Source organism: Crassostrea angulata, chromosome 2, assembly GCF_025612915.1.
Source record: "Crassostrea angulata isolate pt1a10 chromosome 2, ASM2561291v2, whole genome shotgun sequence".
Taxonomy (NCBI): domain Eukaryota; kingdom Metazoa; phylum Mollusca; class Bivalvia; order Ostreida; family Ostreidae; genus Magallana; species Magallana angulata.
This window is the reverse complement of record NC_069112.1, coordinates 57026238-57043551: the sequence shown is the minus strand read 5'-3', so window position 1 is coordinate 57043551 and position 17314 is coordinate 57026238. Positions and strand designations below refer to the sequence as shown.

Genomic DNA, 17314 nt, shown 5'->3' with positions numbered 1-17314 from the left:
TGTACTTTTTTATGAGATGAAAAAAAATGTGTAAAATGCCTGATTTTCCCACCTTTGTAAAACTACGAGGCCACTTGAATTTTTGATGCCAGTTGTTTAGGCAGGGGAGTGAAAGGGCTTGGACATTATTTTCAAGCACATGTGTAACTTTGATGTAAACAAACTCTCGTGCCTTTGTTGATGGCTGTGTGTTTTTTTCTACTAAATTGGTTAGGAACAATTGTTTTAAAAGTTGTAAAGAGGAATTTTCCCAGAAGTTTGTTTTAAACTTGCTACCCGTATCTAAAGTTGCGTAATTTTGGTAAGAATATATAGTAAAAATTAATAGTGGTGTGCAACCTGAATAAACTATATACGGCCGATGTAGCATTGCGTTGAGTGATGACACTTTCCAACCGGTGTGTATTTCGATTGTGAGTCGCAACAAACTGGCGCATTTATATATTAGTCCTGCCTATTATGGAAACAAATGTCGAAGAAAGCTCATAATAGAGTTGTACTCGCGAGATAAAAATTATTTGAGAACAAAAGGGGGCGATATTTACGTACATGTGTAATAATGTTATCTGTTAATGAAAAAATCCCCCAAAACCAAAGAAAAGATTCTCTAATAGCAGAGACGTCGACGGGCGCATATGGATTAAAGTCACAGATTGTACTTCGCTCATAAAATTGCGTTATTCAGTTTATTGTGAAAAAATTTGTCAGAAATTGTTTAGTGAACAAAATTATGATATCTTACATCACCGTTCACAATGTACCATAAATGTATATAGAATACTGCATGAGTTGAATCGATTGTTTTTTCTCACAAAAAGATAGCGTTTGCAACAAATTATTTAGAGATACACGAGCTGACAAGCCGTGAAATCCATAAGACGTTTTGAAGCATATGCCTTTAATCCCTTATTTGCTTACAAAAAATCTGAACTAAAAATCTTTGAAACATCAAAAAATGTGGTTTGTTTATACATGTAAAATTGTAAAATGGCGACTCGATTTGCACGTAAATTTTAGAATCTGAGGTTGATCAATTAGCGTGTTTGAGAGAAAGTCAGCAGCAAGTAAAGCGTCAAATTCAGTAGTAAATATTGTCTGGTGAATATTGAGGTTCCTGTAATAGAATTAATGTTCCTACAGACTGAGTGGGTTACAAAATAAGGTTCATGTAAATCAAAGGTCAGTCCAAAATTAAACACATTTGTATCGTAAATTTAAAGTTTTTTGTATGTTTGAAAACACATGCACACTTGTAGAAGAAAGTGTGCCATTGATTGGTTGAAGTTCAATAAAATGTCATTTATGTAATATTCATTGTCAGTATCTGTTGTGAATTCTTTGAAATAAGCTACAACAAAGTAAATATTCTGCCTCAGCTAAAATTAATGCGTTGAAAAATTGCTGAAATATGAAATGGCAAACCTGTTTAAATAGTGTGTTTCTGACAATTGTTTACATCATAAAAAAACAAGAAGCGATTATTTTGAGATCTCTTAGCAAATTATCGCAGTGATATAGTTTATGCAGCCCTGATACAGAGTTTAACGTCACAACTGGCCGTTGGTGCATAAATTATCGATACCGGGTAAGCAGACAGGGTAATGGCCAATTTTAAATAAAATATAATTTTATAAATTATTTAAAATATATGTAAAAAATAATTAGCAGCTATAATACATAAAATATCTGATAAGATTAAAATTAGTCCTCATACTGAAATCGACACATGGATAAAACATTGTCTGTAACACTGCATACCTAACAGAGTTATCGTTCCTTATCCGCTAGGGTCCCCGTGAGGAATTCTCTTCCGGTCAGGAGGGTAGCAATAGACCATGGCTATTTATAGCCACCGTCTAAAAACAGTAAAATGTGTACACAGGTAAGGTCAGTCCTGTGTGCGGTCATCCGGAACAACTATCGATGTCGGTAGCTTTCATCTTACGCCTCTGTAAGTTTATGTAAATGGATGAGCGATTCGAGCAAAGTTAGGGATAAACTTTCTGTAATGACTGGAAAGACCGATAAAAGAGCGCACCTGTGTCTTGTTTACTGGATCTGGCCAATGTTTAACAATCTCTACCTTCTCAGGATCAGTCTCGATACCCTGTTCCGAGATGATATACCCCAAGTATTTCACCTGTCGAGCAAACAACGAACACCTTCTTGCCTTCAGCTTCAGTCCAGCCGCAAGAAGCTTTTCGAACACAAGTTCTAAATTTTGCAGCATGTCATCAAATGTTTTTCCATAAACGATTATATCATCAAGATATATAAGACAAATCTGCCATTGTAAGCCAGTCAGCACAATCTCCATCAATTGTTCAAATGTGGCTGGGGCATTGCACAATCCGAACGGCATTACGTTGAACTCATATAGACCCTGTCAGGTAACAAATGCCGTCTTTTTCTTATCCTCTGGATCTAGCTCAACCTGCCAATACCCAGCATTCAGGTCCAAAGTACTGAACCATTTGGCACCTCGTAGTTGATGCAGAGACTCATCAATACGAGGTAATGGGTAGGCATCCTTCATTGTTATACTATTTAAATGTCTGTAATCGACACAGAACCTTGTGGATCCGTCTTTCTTCTTCACAAGCACGATTGCTGCTGACCACGGGCTCTGAGAAAGTTCTACGATACCTCTTCATAGCATGTCAGATACGTGATTTTGTACCTCTTCTTGCATATGAAACGGCAGACGCCTCGGTGCTTGTTTAATTGGTGCATTGACACCAGTCTCTATCTTGTGTCTGACCTTGGCGGTTAGGCCTACATCTTCATCTGTCTCTGAAAATAGAGCTGCATACTTCAAAAGAAGAGCCTTTGCTCTCATGACATCATCTTTATCTATATGACTGGTGCTGCTAATGAATAGCTCTTGCAAATGAGCTGGCAACTCTCTGTCCACATCCAAGTCTCTATTTCCCTCTGACACCAAAGAAAGAACCTCATCAACAGCATGTAACTTCCCAACAACAGTACCTGGGTAGATGGTCTTAAATGCTATCATCCGAAATATTCATGATACGGAGTGGAATAGTGTCCTGTCTACGGACAAGTGTTTTAGCCAGCATACATGAATTCTGAAACTTTTCAGAGGGTTCTATCAGTCCAGCTTTGGTTGGAAGTCCTCCATCAGAACTTGCACATATTTGGCAGGTTCAACTAACAGTTCTGATCTAGGCGGTACAGTCACTCGGTGAATAATGGCCACCTTATAAGAGCTCGCAGACCCTTCAAGCTGAATTGGGTGTTCGATACCAGATATTGATATCTGAAGCATCCTCATGTTAATGACGGCCTCATGCCTCACCAGGAAATCTAGTCCAAGTATCCCATCTGCTGTCAAGTCTGCTACATTCATTTCCTGCTGTAAGGCAATGCCATTCAATGTAAAATCTACTGGAGTTCGCCCAAGCACTCCTAGTACTGAGCCAGTAGCTGATAGTACATCTCTTTCTACCTCAGTCAACGCCTGATTTGCATCCCTTGTAATGTTCTCATAACAAATCGTGGATAGCAATGATACAGTAGCACCTGTATCAACCTATAGGTAAGCATCCATCCCATGTATGCGAGCAGTGACTTAAACCCCTTATTCATTTATAGAGTGTACTACTCTTGAATACTGATCACCCGAACATAGGTTTTTTTGGAAACTTTTATCAGTTTTGTGATTCGTTTCTCTTGTACTATTAACTTGTACATGTATTAATTTGTCATCAGATCCCTTATTCAATTGTGGTCAGTCTTTTCTCAGATGCTTGTCGAATCCACATCTATAACATTTCCTCGTCCGGTCCCTATCCCTTGCATGTGTCTCTGGGCGAGGCATGCGTCTCTGGCTTTGAGACTGAAACTTCCATTGTTTCAAATCTCTCATATCGCGCTGTAGCGACAGCATGTTTTTCTCGACGGTCTCAATAAAATTGTCGAGTTTTGAAGTTTTGTACGAGTCTTCAGTATTTTCACTCATTGTCCGGACAGTATCTGTGTGGCGATTCTCTGCCCTATAATATGCTTCCAGCTCAACAGCTCTCTGTATTGCGTCATTCAAGTTTATGGGTCTAGCCTGCTTTATCTTAAGATGCATTTCTGAGTTATGTAGCCCATCTAAGAACTGTTCAGTAGCTAGTATTTCCCAAACATCATCGGGGGCTGTTGGGTAAGCTAAATTCACGAGCCTCCTTACGTCCTGTCCCATCTCCGGTAAACTTTCAGAACCCTTTTGTCTCCCTCAGCTCTGCTCTGTATAGCTCAGTTTGATTCACAGGGGCGAATCTATCTTGCAAGGCCTTCACTAATTTCCTATAGTTCTGTCTCTCGTCTCTGGGCTGATTGCCTTATAACACACCTTGTGCTAGTCCCCTCAGGGATGCAGCCAAATATAGCCCTTTCTCAGTCTCTGACCATTCATTTAAAAGACAGACTGATTCAAAATGAGACAGATAATCATTCCATAAACCAGAACCGTCATATGTTGCAGGTTTCACAGTTCCGAGATTGGACCGATCCAGGGTTCGTATTACTTGTTCTTGGGTTTGCATTGCTCTGCACTGGCGGCCGGTTACTAGGTACAGGATCCTCAGCCTCATCACACATCCACACATCTCCAGACACATAGCCATTCACACTGTTTCTCCGTCTCACGTACGAGGTACTGGTACTTATGCCTGGTCTGGGTCTCCGGAGGCCTGGAGAATTCATAACCCGTAGAGGGTCATGTATCTCTCTACTGAGCCAATTTATTTCCCGCTCTAAAAACTCTACATCGGCGTGTAAATTGCGCACACTCATAATTGAATATTATTATAACAACAATTTGTAGAAAACAATTGACTGATCAAAATTCCGATGCTGCCACCAATTTTGTAACGTGTTTTGGGTTCGATGATTGAGACCAGGCTGGGGAATGTGTTTAGTTAATAATTATATATGAATACCGGCATCATAGTTAAATATTGTTTTGCCTCAGACTAGAATGTCTCGACGTCATCGGATGAATCGCGTCACGTGATTGCCTCATAAATTTCTTTGACCCCCCTTTGCCCGTGACGTAATATTATGATCCTACAATAGCTTCGAGGTTTGCACAAACAACTGACGAGGAAGGTAAAGATTTAGAGAATTAAGCTATGAATTTAATCGTTATATATTATCTTTTGTTTGTTTACATATCAAACTGTAGGTCCTTGACAAAACAAAACACTTACTAGGTTTGTTACTGACTGTTTACAGAAATTTGTGGGGTCGGTAAAGTCCATAGAAGGTGAGGCGGAACCTAATAAGTAATATTTTTATAATAACAATTTGTAGAAAACAATTGACTGATCAAAATTCCGACGCTGCCACCAATTTTGTAACGTGTTTTGGGTTCGGTGATTGAGACCACGCTGGGGAATGTGTTAAGTTAATAATTATATATGAATACCGGCATGAAATTATCACAAAAATTACGAGTCAATATATACAGATATACAGTACCCGCAACATTATTTTTTACAAGATAAACAATAGGATAGGATTCACGCACGATAGAATAGCATTAACGTACGATAGAACAGTATACACACACGAAAGGATAGGATTAACGCACGATAGAACAGTATACACGCACGCACGATATGATAGGATTGATACTTGATAGGAAAGGATAAACGATGTTCATGATAAATGTATGATCGCTTTAAACGATATTTACGAACAAACTGATAATGGCAGATTTTGAGAGAGAACACGTACAAATAAAGATTTACGTGGAATTTCTTTTTAGTAGCAATTGCCGAGTTGTTAATCATCTCTGCATCATTTATAGAATGTATAAAAATGACCTGCAGTTAATTTTTTTTCAACTAAAATTATGAGCTTTAATGATCAATAAATTTTCTGTATTGTATTTCTGTATTAATGAAATTATTTTCATTACCGAACACCCTAGCCGATCGCCGCGAATATTTCAGCCCTAGATTAAATCACTCGGAAAATAGCAGGTTTAATCATATAAATCCAACTCTTGTATAAAGTAAATATAAAATCTATCATAACTACATTTCTTTCTGTATAAGAAAATGATGCATTAAAAACGAATTATTACAGACAAGTTAAATAAATATTTACGCAGATACACATTCTGCGTACGATTTATTAACATTGTTTTCATTATCACACACCCTAGCTGATTGTCGAGAACATTTCAGCCTGAAATCAAATGTCACACGGAAAATAACGGGTTCAAAATACAATTCGGATTTTAATTTAATATAAATTATATCATAAATAGTTTTGTTTCTGTAAAATATGATGCAACAAAATTATATTGCATAAAAGTTAATGTTTACGCAGGTATACACTCTGCGTACAATTTAATATATTCCATATACAGGTATTAAATATGTTACCTTGTTCCTAAGAACTTCGTTTTTCATTTTCAATGTTAACAGATATGATTTACATATAATATTGGTTAATTTTGATCTAAAAAATTTAAAAATTAGTATCCTGACGGAATGTTGGATAGGATTTTACAATTCTTGTTCGATAATATTCGTATCTGGCGCACTGAACGAGTTGCAACTTAGTAATAAATTTACTTGCTTATGAAAAGGCAAGAAACGATTAACACGATAGGATAAACGGAAGAATTGTTGAAATTAAACGATAAACCTGATAGGATTAACGCACGATAGGATAGGATTAACGCACGATAGAAAAGTATACACGCACTATAGGATAGAATTAACGCATGATAGAACAGTATATACACGCACGATAGGATAGGATTAATACATGATACGATATGATAGGTTTGATACATGATACGATATGATAGGATTGTAAAAAATAACGTTGCTGGTAATGTAGTTGTAAGGATGACCTATCCTTAAGCATGCAAAACAAATAATTCACAAATTATGAAAAAAAGGATGGGGCTTGATGATCTGTGGGTTATAACCTGGGGCTCTATCCGAGGCACAGGTCTCGGCTTTGAGACCTAGCTGCGAGATCTGTCTCTTGGCTCTATGCCTATATCATATGTACAGGGCTGTATCCCTGCAGTCGACACAAGCTGCAGCCTGGTAAACTCATTTAATAAGATATGATGAAATATTAACGCTCAATTTAAAGATTAACCCAATACTAACACTGTGCAGTCGTATTAACGTACTTACTTCTTTAATAGCCGAACACAGAATCAGCTCTTCTCTCGAGTGTGCTCTTATATATACTAAGTGTCATCCGGACTATCCTCGCACAATGCCATAAGCATCAAAGATAACACCCGCATGATATAAAAATTATCAGAACCCCAAACCCGATCATTTGTTACAGTATAATAATATATTTTGTTGTACTCTGGACCTTAGCTTTGGTTTAATGCCAGTTTACAGAGAGAGTTTTGCACAGAATTTCAACAAAGGGGATAGTTGATAATGACTCCATATGGCAATGGGGAAAATTAACTGTTCTGAGAAATCCTTCAGCTCTGGCATTGCATAAGTGAGTACTGATAACTTTGCCTAAGGAAAGGATTTGAGTAATCATGATTTAAAAGTTTCACAACAATGGCGTGTTTCGTGACATTATCGGAAAAAAAGCCAACAAAAGCAGGTTTGATAATATAATGCAGTTATATACGTTATAATATCATATATTTCAATACTGTGATATGATATTATATCATATAATTCTATATTGTATATATAGTATGATATTGTATCATGTGATCAAATACATATGATAATCATACAATTTTTTAACATATGATATACAATAGTGTACAGTATCAAAACAGTATCCATGAATATCTAAGATAGTTTTCATATAATATGATAAAGGTGGTCTCATACAGGTGATGCCTCATAAGGTGATGCCTCGTCTCCGTGAGCTTTGTAATCTGTGATTACTTATGTTTATATAGTGTAGTAAGTGCCTGTGGGTTCTTGTGCTGTTATTTAAAAAGGGAGGGTTACTTTTGCCATTTTTTAGCTCAACTGAGCTGAAAGCTCGATATTCTTACTCGGGAAATATAGCACATTCTAGAATTTGGACGCATTTTGGTTTAAAGAAAATTAAAGTCGGACTGCCTACAAAGGAAAATCTTTTGAATATAGTTTTTTTATCGCTTAAAATACTAAGTAAATCAAATTACGAAAGCCTAGTAATGAGTCTGTTCATTGTAACTTGTTTATTTACATTTATTTAGCACTACACTATAGAATATAAAAATGTCCGATTATAATGGATTATTTATTAGTTGCGGGAAACCGATTATCGATTATGAAAATCTCACCGACTCCCATCACTACTTCTTAGAAACCAATCAGTCAGGAAAGCTGAAACTTGTGTGGAAGCATCCTTAATATGTAGTATAGATACAAATTTGTAAAAATCATGACCCCCGGGGTAGGGTGGAGCCACAATGGGGGAGGGGGTCGAACTTTTACATAGAATATATAGTGTAAATCTTTTAAAATCTTCTTCTCAAAAACCATTCGGCCAGAAAAGCTGAAACTTGGGTGGTAAGGTAGATTCAGGTTTGTTCAAATTATGATCCCCGCAGGTAGGATGGGGTCACAATGTTGGGGGGTGGGGGAGGGGGACAAACTTTACATAAGAAAATATTAAAAAATCTTTTTCTAAAAACCACTTGCCTACGAAAGCTATAACTTTATTGAAAGCAATCTTGGATAAAGTAGATTAAAGGTCAGACGACATGTTCCTCGAGCATCTTTTCTGTATCTTCTCATAATAAAGAGTTCCAATACAAATTATTTTTTTATGGTGATTTTTAAAATGATTGAAATTTACTTGTATATGTATATATATGCTTAGATGTCTTAGTGGTTAGAGCCGACTGGCCGCTCTCTGCCAGGAGCGTAGGTTCTAGAGGTTGTGAGTTCAAAGCCCGGCCTAATTTAGTGATTTTCGCTGTGCTTTATCCTTTGTTTATTTTTATATCAGCAATTCAAATGTATTTTCAAGAAGACTGTATAGGAAATTGCATTATCTAGTATTTTGCAGAAATGCCTGATAAGGTATCCTAATTTTTTGCAAGAAAGCTTGTCAGAGTAGTAGTAAACCATTAACAAATTCCTGGAAAATGTTATATATAAAATTGAGGAATGTGTCATCTGACCTTAAATTCTTTGAAATCAAAATCTTGAGGAGTAGGATAGGGCCACATTGGGATTCCAATTTTTCAAAATAAAACATTTTAATTTATCACAAAAAATGAAATGTTATGATATATGGTTTTACAAAAATGCAAGGATCCTAACATATCGCTGATTCTTTCAAACGAGTGTTTTTTACTAGCCTGAAAAGTGTCCATTTTCCTTTGACAGTTATGAATCTGGTTCTTTCCTTTCGCAGCCTGTTTTCGACATTTCTACGTTTCCTCAAACGCTTTAAAAACTAAGAAATTGTAGACTTGTTTATGTTTAAACATTCAGATATTTCTGACGCCCTGTGTCCACTTTCTATAAGTTTTATGATCACTTTTTTATTGTTGTCTGACATTTCATTACCATTGCCATTTTGTAAACAAGTGGGAAATGTAATAATAAAATGAATTCGATTTGGAAAATTACGGAAGTAAAAATTCGTAAGAGTTACTCCCCTTAGATCACAAAAAAAGATAAGTGTGACATCGTTTTATTGTCTAAAACGTAACTTCGAAGTTTTGAGGCAATGCTAGTTATTGGGCGCCATTAAAAAAGTTGATTCATTTATCGCACTATGCTGTATATCCTTTACTGATAATAACTTTGGGGTGCGTCTTTTTACCCCAATGAACCCCAATGATACCCCAATGAACCCCAATGATACCCCAATGAACTTTGAAATACCCCAATGATACTAAGTATGTTCATAATTGATACACTTTATGAATTTTATGTACCAACATGTTACACAAATTAGTGAAATTTCAACTACGCAGCGTTTTTTACTGATTGATTTCCCAGTGAACCCATTGTTATCCCAACCAAATTTCATTGATACCCTAACGAACACAATAAACTTGAAATGAGCTCTGTTTAATGATTCATTCACCCATGAATTTTAATTTTCCAAATGAAATAAATCTTATTAATACAAGAATGTACCTGTACTTAATGAACAATTAATCCCAACCAGACCCTGAATAACATTAACTTACCAATGATACCGTATTTTAGCTTTAATGATAAGTAAGCCACAGTGATATTTAATGATAAGTAAGCCACAGTGATACTTTGATGAACACAACAATTCCTAGACATTATTTAAAAGCCCACCCCACCCCCTAAACAAAGTTTTTTTTGGGGGGGGGGGGGGGGGGGAGAGGGGAGTTATAGGAATTATCTTGTCCATAAGTCTGTCTGTGCAACATTTGTGTCTTGTCAATACTTATACTTATGGAGAAACACTGAAAGTTCTCTTACGACCTGAGTGTGTGTCATGAACTTGCCCCAAGTTCATTAGGTGCGATGGCACAATGCAGAGGTAGCGCGATCACGCGATGGTACGATAGCGACAACACGATAGTGCAATAGTGATGACGCGATGGTGCTATAGTGATAACGCAATGGTGCAATAGTAATGACGCAATGGTGCAATAGTGATGACGCGATGGTGCGATAGCGTTGACGTGATGGTGCGAAAGCGATAAGGCGATGATACGATAGTGAGGATCAATGGTGCGATAGTGATGACGCGATGGTGCAATAGTAAGAACGCGATGGTACAATAGCGATAACGCGATGGTGCGATAGCGATAACTCGCTGGTGCGATAGCAGTGACGCGAAAGTGCGATAGCGATGACGCAATGCTCTATCATGTCATTGTAAGTTGTTTATCGCGCTATCATCATCGCAGTATCGCTCTATCGACTGTTTATTAAAGAATTTCATTCCAATTAACCATTATTTTTGCTCCTCCAAGTAATAAACTTATAAATCTTGACAAAATTTGAGGCGCCCGCCTGAAGGATTAAAACAATCAACCTACGACATAAAGCGCACAAGGGCTACATGTAGTTTTAACAATATAAGTTTTAATAATAACCAATCGGGTTCGAAGAGTGTTCATTTTTATTAAAGGAAATACATGTAAACCTAAACAAAGCTTGTTTTAATTGTAGAGTAGTTTGAATTTAGTCCTACACTCACTCCTTTGTAACATTTCTGAGTTTACGGAGTCACGATCCCACTGCTTATAGCTAATTATACCCCCCGCAAACGAAGTTTGGGGGGGTATATAGGAATCACCTTGTCCGTCCGTCTGTCTGTCCGTCCATCCATCTGTCTGTCCGTCCGTAACAAAAATTTTTACACAGTGTTTGTTAAGGTATGCCATATCGTTGGATATATTTCTGTACCAATCGGACATCAACTTCCTGTTAAATGACGACTTTGCTTATTTTTTAACCAAAATTTTCAAACAAATTTTGCTCAAAGATTTCTCAGCAACTATTTATCGCAGATGCTTGAAATGTTTACACAATATTTGTATAGGCATGCTATATCGTGGGATGTATTTTTGTACCAATCGGACGTCAACTTCCTGTTTAATGAGTACTTTGTTTATTTTAGCCAAAACTTTCAAACAAATTTTCCTCAAAGATTTCTCAGCAGCTATTTATTGCAGATGCTTGAAATTTCAACACACTGTTTGTTAAGGCATGCCATATTGTGGGATATATTTCTGTACCAATTTGATGCCAGCTTTCTGTTAAATGTCGACTTTGCTTATTTTGCATATTCACATCAGAGCGAGGGTATCACTAGTGAGCATTGGCTCACAGATATCTTGTTTAAACTTATAATCTTTTGAATACATTTTGTGAAATATTGAACATTATAAGCATCATATTTGATATTTGCTGTACAACAGATGTCCAGTGTACACCAATCTCCCAGATGTTTGCCGTATGGTCAACGACTTTGCCAACCCCTGCTGTAAGAAACCAGACTGTACCATCTCCGCTCACCCTGGTGTAATTCAGGGAACCGGAACAACTACGCCAAACCCCGCTCTGCCTCAGACCCTCCCACCAAAACAACGTAAGTCATCAGTGACCATCCAACTTCAAAAGCAAGGAAATTCGCATTCACAAAAGTTTTGAATAATTTGAGATGGGAAAAAAATTAGAATGTAAAATCTTGCAGTACAAAGAATTGAAAATGATAAACATTTGGCAAATGTTTACAATGTTCTCTTACAACAATGTTTAGAATACTGTGTGTAGAAAGGATGTAAATATCTCTCTCTTTTGACGATTTTCAAAATACTCTGTGTACTAAGAATGTACATATTTTGTTCTTTTGACAATTTCAGAATACTGTGTGTACAAAAATGCCCAGTATCTCCAGGGACAGACCTGGGAAGATGGCTGCAGCTACAAATGTCGCTGTGACGACTCGAGCCATGGAATCTACACCTGTAACCAGAGGTGAGTCGGAAGAAAGACTGTTGTCAAATTGTTTAGCTCAGGAGACCATGATAATGAATTCTACCCTCTGAACTTTAATACAATATAGACATGATAGATTAAACATTAATTGAGTCCCTTTTCAAGGAACTTTGGAGTTAGATTTACTCATTTTATGATCTCACTTTTCAGAGCATAAACAGAATGATATAAACTTTAAAGAAAAAAAGGGGATATTTGCTTCTTAAAAATCTATCAAAACTGAGTATTTTTATTTATTCTTTAGGTGCCCAACAGTCACCAGTGTTACCCCAGGCTGCACAATGAAGACTGATCCTAGGGACTCCTGCTGTCTTGTGGAAGTCTGCCCACAGCCCACACCAGCCCCCAGTCAGACTAAGCCAGTGCCCACTATTCAGCCCATACCCTTCACAGGAAAGGTCAATCTGCCCACACCTAGCTCAGTGCCCGGACAGCCAGCCCCATCACCAAAACCAGTTGGTACGTTATCAACTTTTTGGTCTCCTTGTTTGTTGAGAATTTGTATGGCCATGCCTTGGTAATGATATTGATATTAAAGACAATTCAACCACTGTTCTCACCCTGGATATAACTCTTGTAAGACAGATTTTTATGTGTACATTTACAGAAATTTGAAGTGATTTTATTTTTATTTTTTTTAAATGAATTTCTATTTCATACTGATTTTTTTTTTACCAATTCAGGTTTCTGTGTGTACAAAAGTGTGACCTACATGCAAGGCCAGAAATGGGACGATGGATGTGATTACGCATGTACTTGCTATGACGCAGAGCATGGAAGATACAAATGTGATCCTAAGTAAGTTGCTATGTAGTAAATGAAAAAATATTACCACCACTGTTCCTGTATACACATCTGAATTTGAAGCAATGTATCTTTTGAAGAAATTTTTTTTCTTCTTCATTGTGTAATAAAGAAATTACATACCGGTACTATTATAGCCAATTTTATTTGATTCATATTTGCATTTAATGATAAATGCGATCATTTTTCTTTAATTAAACCCTGCCTTACAGATGCCCAAGATACATGGATCTTTGTGACATGTGACATTGTGGAATGTGCTGAGCCAACACCTGCCCCCAACCCAACTTAGACCCCTGCTCCAGGACAACCCAACCCCAACTCCAACCCTTACCCCAACCCCAACCCACAGCCGACATACAATCCTAAACCACAGCCAACTTCAGAGTCTAGATGTAAGTCATTCAAAATCATGTGAATCAATATGAGCTGTGTACATGTATATATAGTGTATATAGAGTAGTTTTTGCTCTGTTTGATTTACACATAGGGTTATTGTAAAAGATTCCCCCTTCCATTATATAAATTAAATGAGAAAAGAAGACGAGTGATAACTTGCGTTCATTCGGGTTGATAGGTACTTGTGAGTACAAAGGACAACAGTATCTCCAAGGACAGCAGTGGTATGATGGATGTGACTTCTCCTGTATCTGTGAGGACTGTGTCACTGGCGTGTACAGATGCAACCAAAGGTATGTCTCTCCATGAGAATCAAAAGAGGTTGAGATTTTATCAGAATTTAGTTTTACCTGCCTTTTTTTGCTGGTGTGGAAAATTTACTAGAAGGTTTTGTCTTTTGACAGGTGCCCAACATTCCAGGCTCCACCCCCAGAGTGTACTCTGATTGCTGATCCCAAAGATCCTCTTTGTTGCAAGATCCCAGAGTGTCCCACCACAGGAAACTACAACACTGCTCCTCCATTGGTCATTCAGGGAGGAAAAGCCACTCCTAGCCCCACTCTGAGACCCATCTACACCCCACAACCTACACCCTTCATTCCAAATCCTAACTATAATGGATTTACCAGTGGTACAGTCTACACACCAAGACCCACTCCAGCAATCCTGATCCCTGGAAGACCTTATCCCTCAGGCACACCTTACCCAGGGGGCACATACCCACCCGGTACAGTTCCCACTGTTCCTCCCGTAACCTACACACTATACCCAGGAGCAACCTATCTAGTGAACTACATGCCCACTCCTTTAATGATTCCAACATTCAGACCAGGGCAGACATACCCAACAAATATGACTCCATATCCAAGTGGAACATACCCAACAAGGGTAACGTATCCTCTGCCAACCATCTATCCAGGTGGAGAAACCTATCCTCCAGGTTTCAGCCCAGTGACAACCCAAGTTCCTTACAGCCCTGTTGTGGTGTACTTTACAAATGCTCCACTGATCCCATGTGGCACCTATCCACCAAGACAGACACCATTTGTCGGCGGAACCTATCCAACTGGAACTGTACCCCCAAGGACTTACACTCCATTTGTCGGCGGCACTTATCCACTCAGTCAGACCTTTGGTCCTTATTTCACTCAGCCCACATTTAGGCCCTACCAGACCTACCCAACCAACAAGACTCCATACGTTGGTGGAACCTACCCAACTGGAACTGTACCACCTCCAACTCCATTTGTTGGTGGAACCTATCCTCCAGGATACATACCAAGGCAAACACCACCACCCAAACCACAGGCTCCTATTCTGGTCCCTGGAGAACCCTATCCATCCAGAGAGACACCCTACCCTGGCGGAACTTTCCCTACAGGCACTGTTCGAGTACAGTACACTCCCTTCATTGGTGGAACATATCCACCCTCTTTCACTTTCCGACCAGGACAGACACTACCAACTTTTGTGCCAGGGCAGACATACCCAACTAATGAGACCCCATATCCAAGTGGAACCTACCCAACCTGTGTCACTTTGCCTCCATACACACCTTTTGTTGGCGGAACATATCTGCCAAGCTACACACCACCTCCATATTACAGACCATCAACATTCAGACCAGGTGGCACATATCCAACCAATCAGACACCTTATCCATATGGCATCTATCCAGTTGGCACTGTCCCAATGGGAACACCCTTCGTTGGAGGAACCTATCCACCAGGATTCACCTTTAAACCACAACCTACCACACAAAGCCCATTCATTCCAGAACAGACCTATCCAATCAATGTTACACCATATCCTCTCGCCAAACTGTCACACCTGTGACACCATATCCTGGTGGACCAAATCAAACACCTTATCCAAGTGGAACCTATCCATCAGGCACTGTACCCCCACCAGTACCATATCCAAGTGGTACCTATCCACCAGGATACACGGATAATAATCCAAACCAACCTTATTTGATTCCAGGAAGAACCTATCCACCATTCTTGACACCATTCCCCTCAGGAACATACCCACCAGGTGTGACGGTGCCATACACCCCCTACCCACAGGGAACTTACCCACCAGGCTTTACTATTCCACCACAGTTCACCACACCTCAACCAACCCCATCACCACAACCAATCTATGTCCATAAGTAATTTCTCTCTCCATTTCTGTTTAGAGCTTATAATGGTAGCATATTCATGCAATTAAGGCAGCTTTTATGCAGTATGTATGTTTTATACTAGGATTTTAATAATAATTTGCCCATTACGAAATATATTTAAACAGCATATATTTATGGCAATTTTCTAGCTGCATTTTTAATTTTGGTTATTTTTTTTATGACAGAACTCCATTCTTTTTCACAGAACTAATCTTTTTGTTGAAGAATAAATGATGCTTTTCCATTTTAGCCAACACTTGTATCTACAAGGGTTAATCCTACACCCAAGGACAAAGATGGCAGGATGGTTGCGACTACGACTGTGTATGTGAAAATCAAATGACTGGAGTCTACAAATGTACTGAGAAGTAAGACATCCTTCTAAAGCCTAAAAATGTTCGACTTGACTTACGATTTAAAGGCCAAAATATTTGTAATCTATGATTATTCTTTTAAGTTTAGTCCATTTTTGAGTCATATTATTTTACACGTTTGGTCATGGATAAATATGATATCATGACTTTTGTGGCCCATAGATGCCCACGAATCACAGACTTGAACCCAGGCTGTCAACTGGTCCAAGACATTAATGATCCCTGCTGTAAGAAGCCTTACTGTTCCCCTAATGTGTCCCCCATTGTCATCAAGGCCCCAACACCCACCACCATTAACGGATATCCAGGTGAGCAAATCAAATACTTCATAGCATTTCAGTAAAACATGGTAACAGATACACACTTTTTACAAATGCATGAGCACAGCAAATTCAGTTTCATTACTCTTACTATTCAAAATGTTTTTTAAACTAATTCGATATAAAATTTAATATATAATGAATAGATCCTCTGGGGCTTTGCTAAAAATCTGTTTTAGTGTACTTTTAAGACTATGCCATCTTCTCCAATCAGAGACTGGATATTGCCAAAAATGGTCAGAGAATAGAACAGATTTTTTTTTTGTCTTCAAATTAGAGTTTTCTTGATCAATCTTGGATGGTGAGATGCTGATATGTTATTGATATAGAGACTATAGAGGGGTGGGGGGGTCCCAAAAATATTTCTGTACACTTGTTTTCTTGGTGGATTTGATGGAAGTGCTGATATGTTATTGATTGTTTTTACAGCTGTCTGTATGTACAAGGGCGTGTCCTTCCAACAAGGCGAGTCCTGGAAGGATGGCTGTGACCTGGTCTGTGAGAATGGAACAACAGAATTCTACCGATGTGACGACAGGTAAATGTGACCAATTTTATTAATGCATTGGATGCCAGTTAAATTTTACTTAAGTATAGTTAACTTAGAATGTTTTACCATTTTCAGACACCCCCTTCCCACCCCACCCCACCCCACCACCCCCCAAAAAAACAGCATAAAAGTACTACATGTATAACAAACCACCCCCCCCCCCCCCCCCAAAAAAAAAATACCGGTATGTTAAGTGGAAAATCTTAGGTACTGTGGTTTCCTTAATATTTAAGGGTAAT

General features: G+C 38.2%; 1 protein-coding gene and 1 pseudogene across 1 annotated transcript; one reads left to right on the top strand and one right to left on the bottom strand.

Moving 5' to 3' along the window:
• LOC128174544 (multiple epidermal growth factor-like domains protein 10) overlaps positions 1-17314 on the bottom strand; it is a 293920-nt pseudogene that overhangs the window by 178750 nt on the left and 97856 nt on the right.
• LOC128172603 (putative epidermal cell surface receptor) lies at positions 11884-14309 on the top strand. Its single transcript, XM_052838387.1, has 7 exons — positions 11884-12051; positions 12326-12440; positions 12706-12920; positions 13145-13259; positions 13478-13660; positions 13843-13957; positions 14069-14309. Exons 1-5 carry the CDS (start codon positions 11919-11921, stop codon positions 13509-13511), a joined length of 612 nt encoding a protein of 203 aa, XP_052694347.1. The 5' UTR covers positions 11884-11918; the 3' UTR covers positions 13512-13660; positions 13843-13957; positions 14069-14309.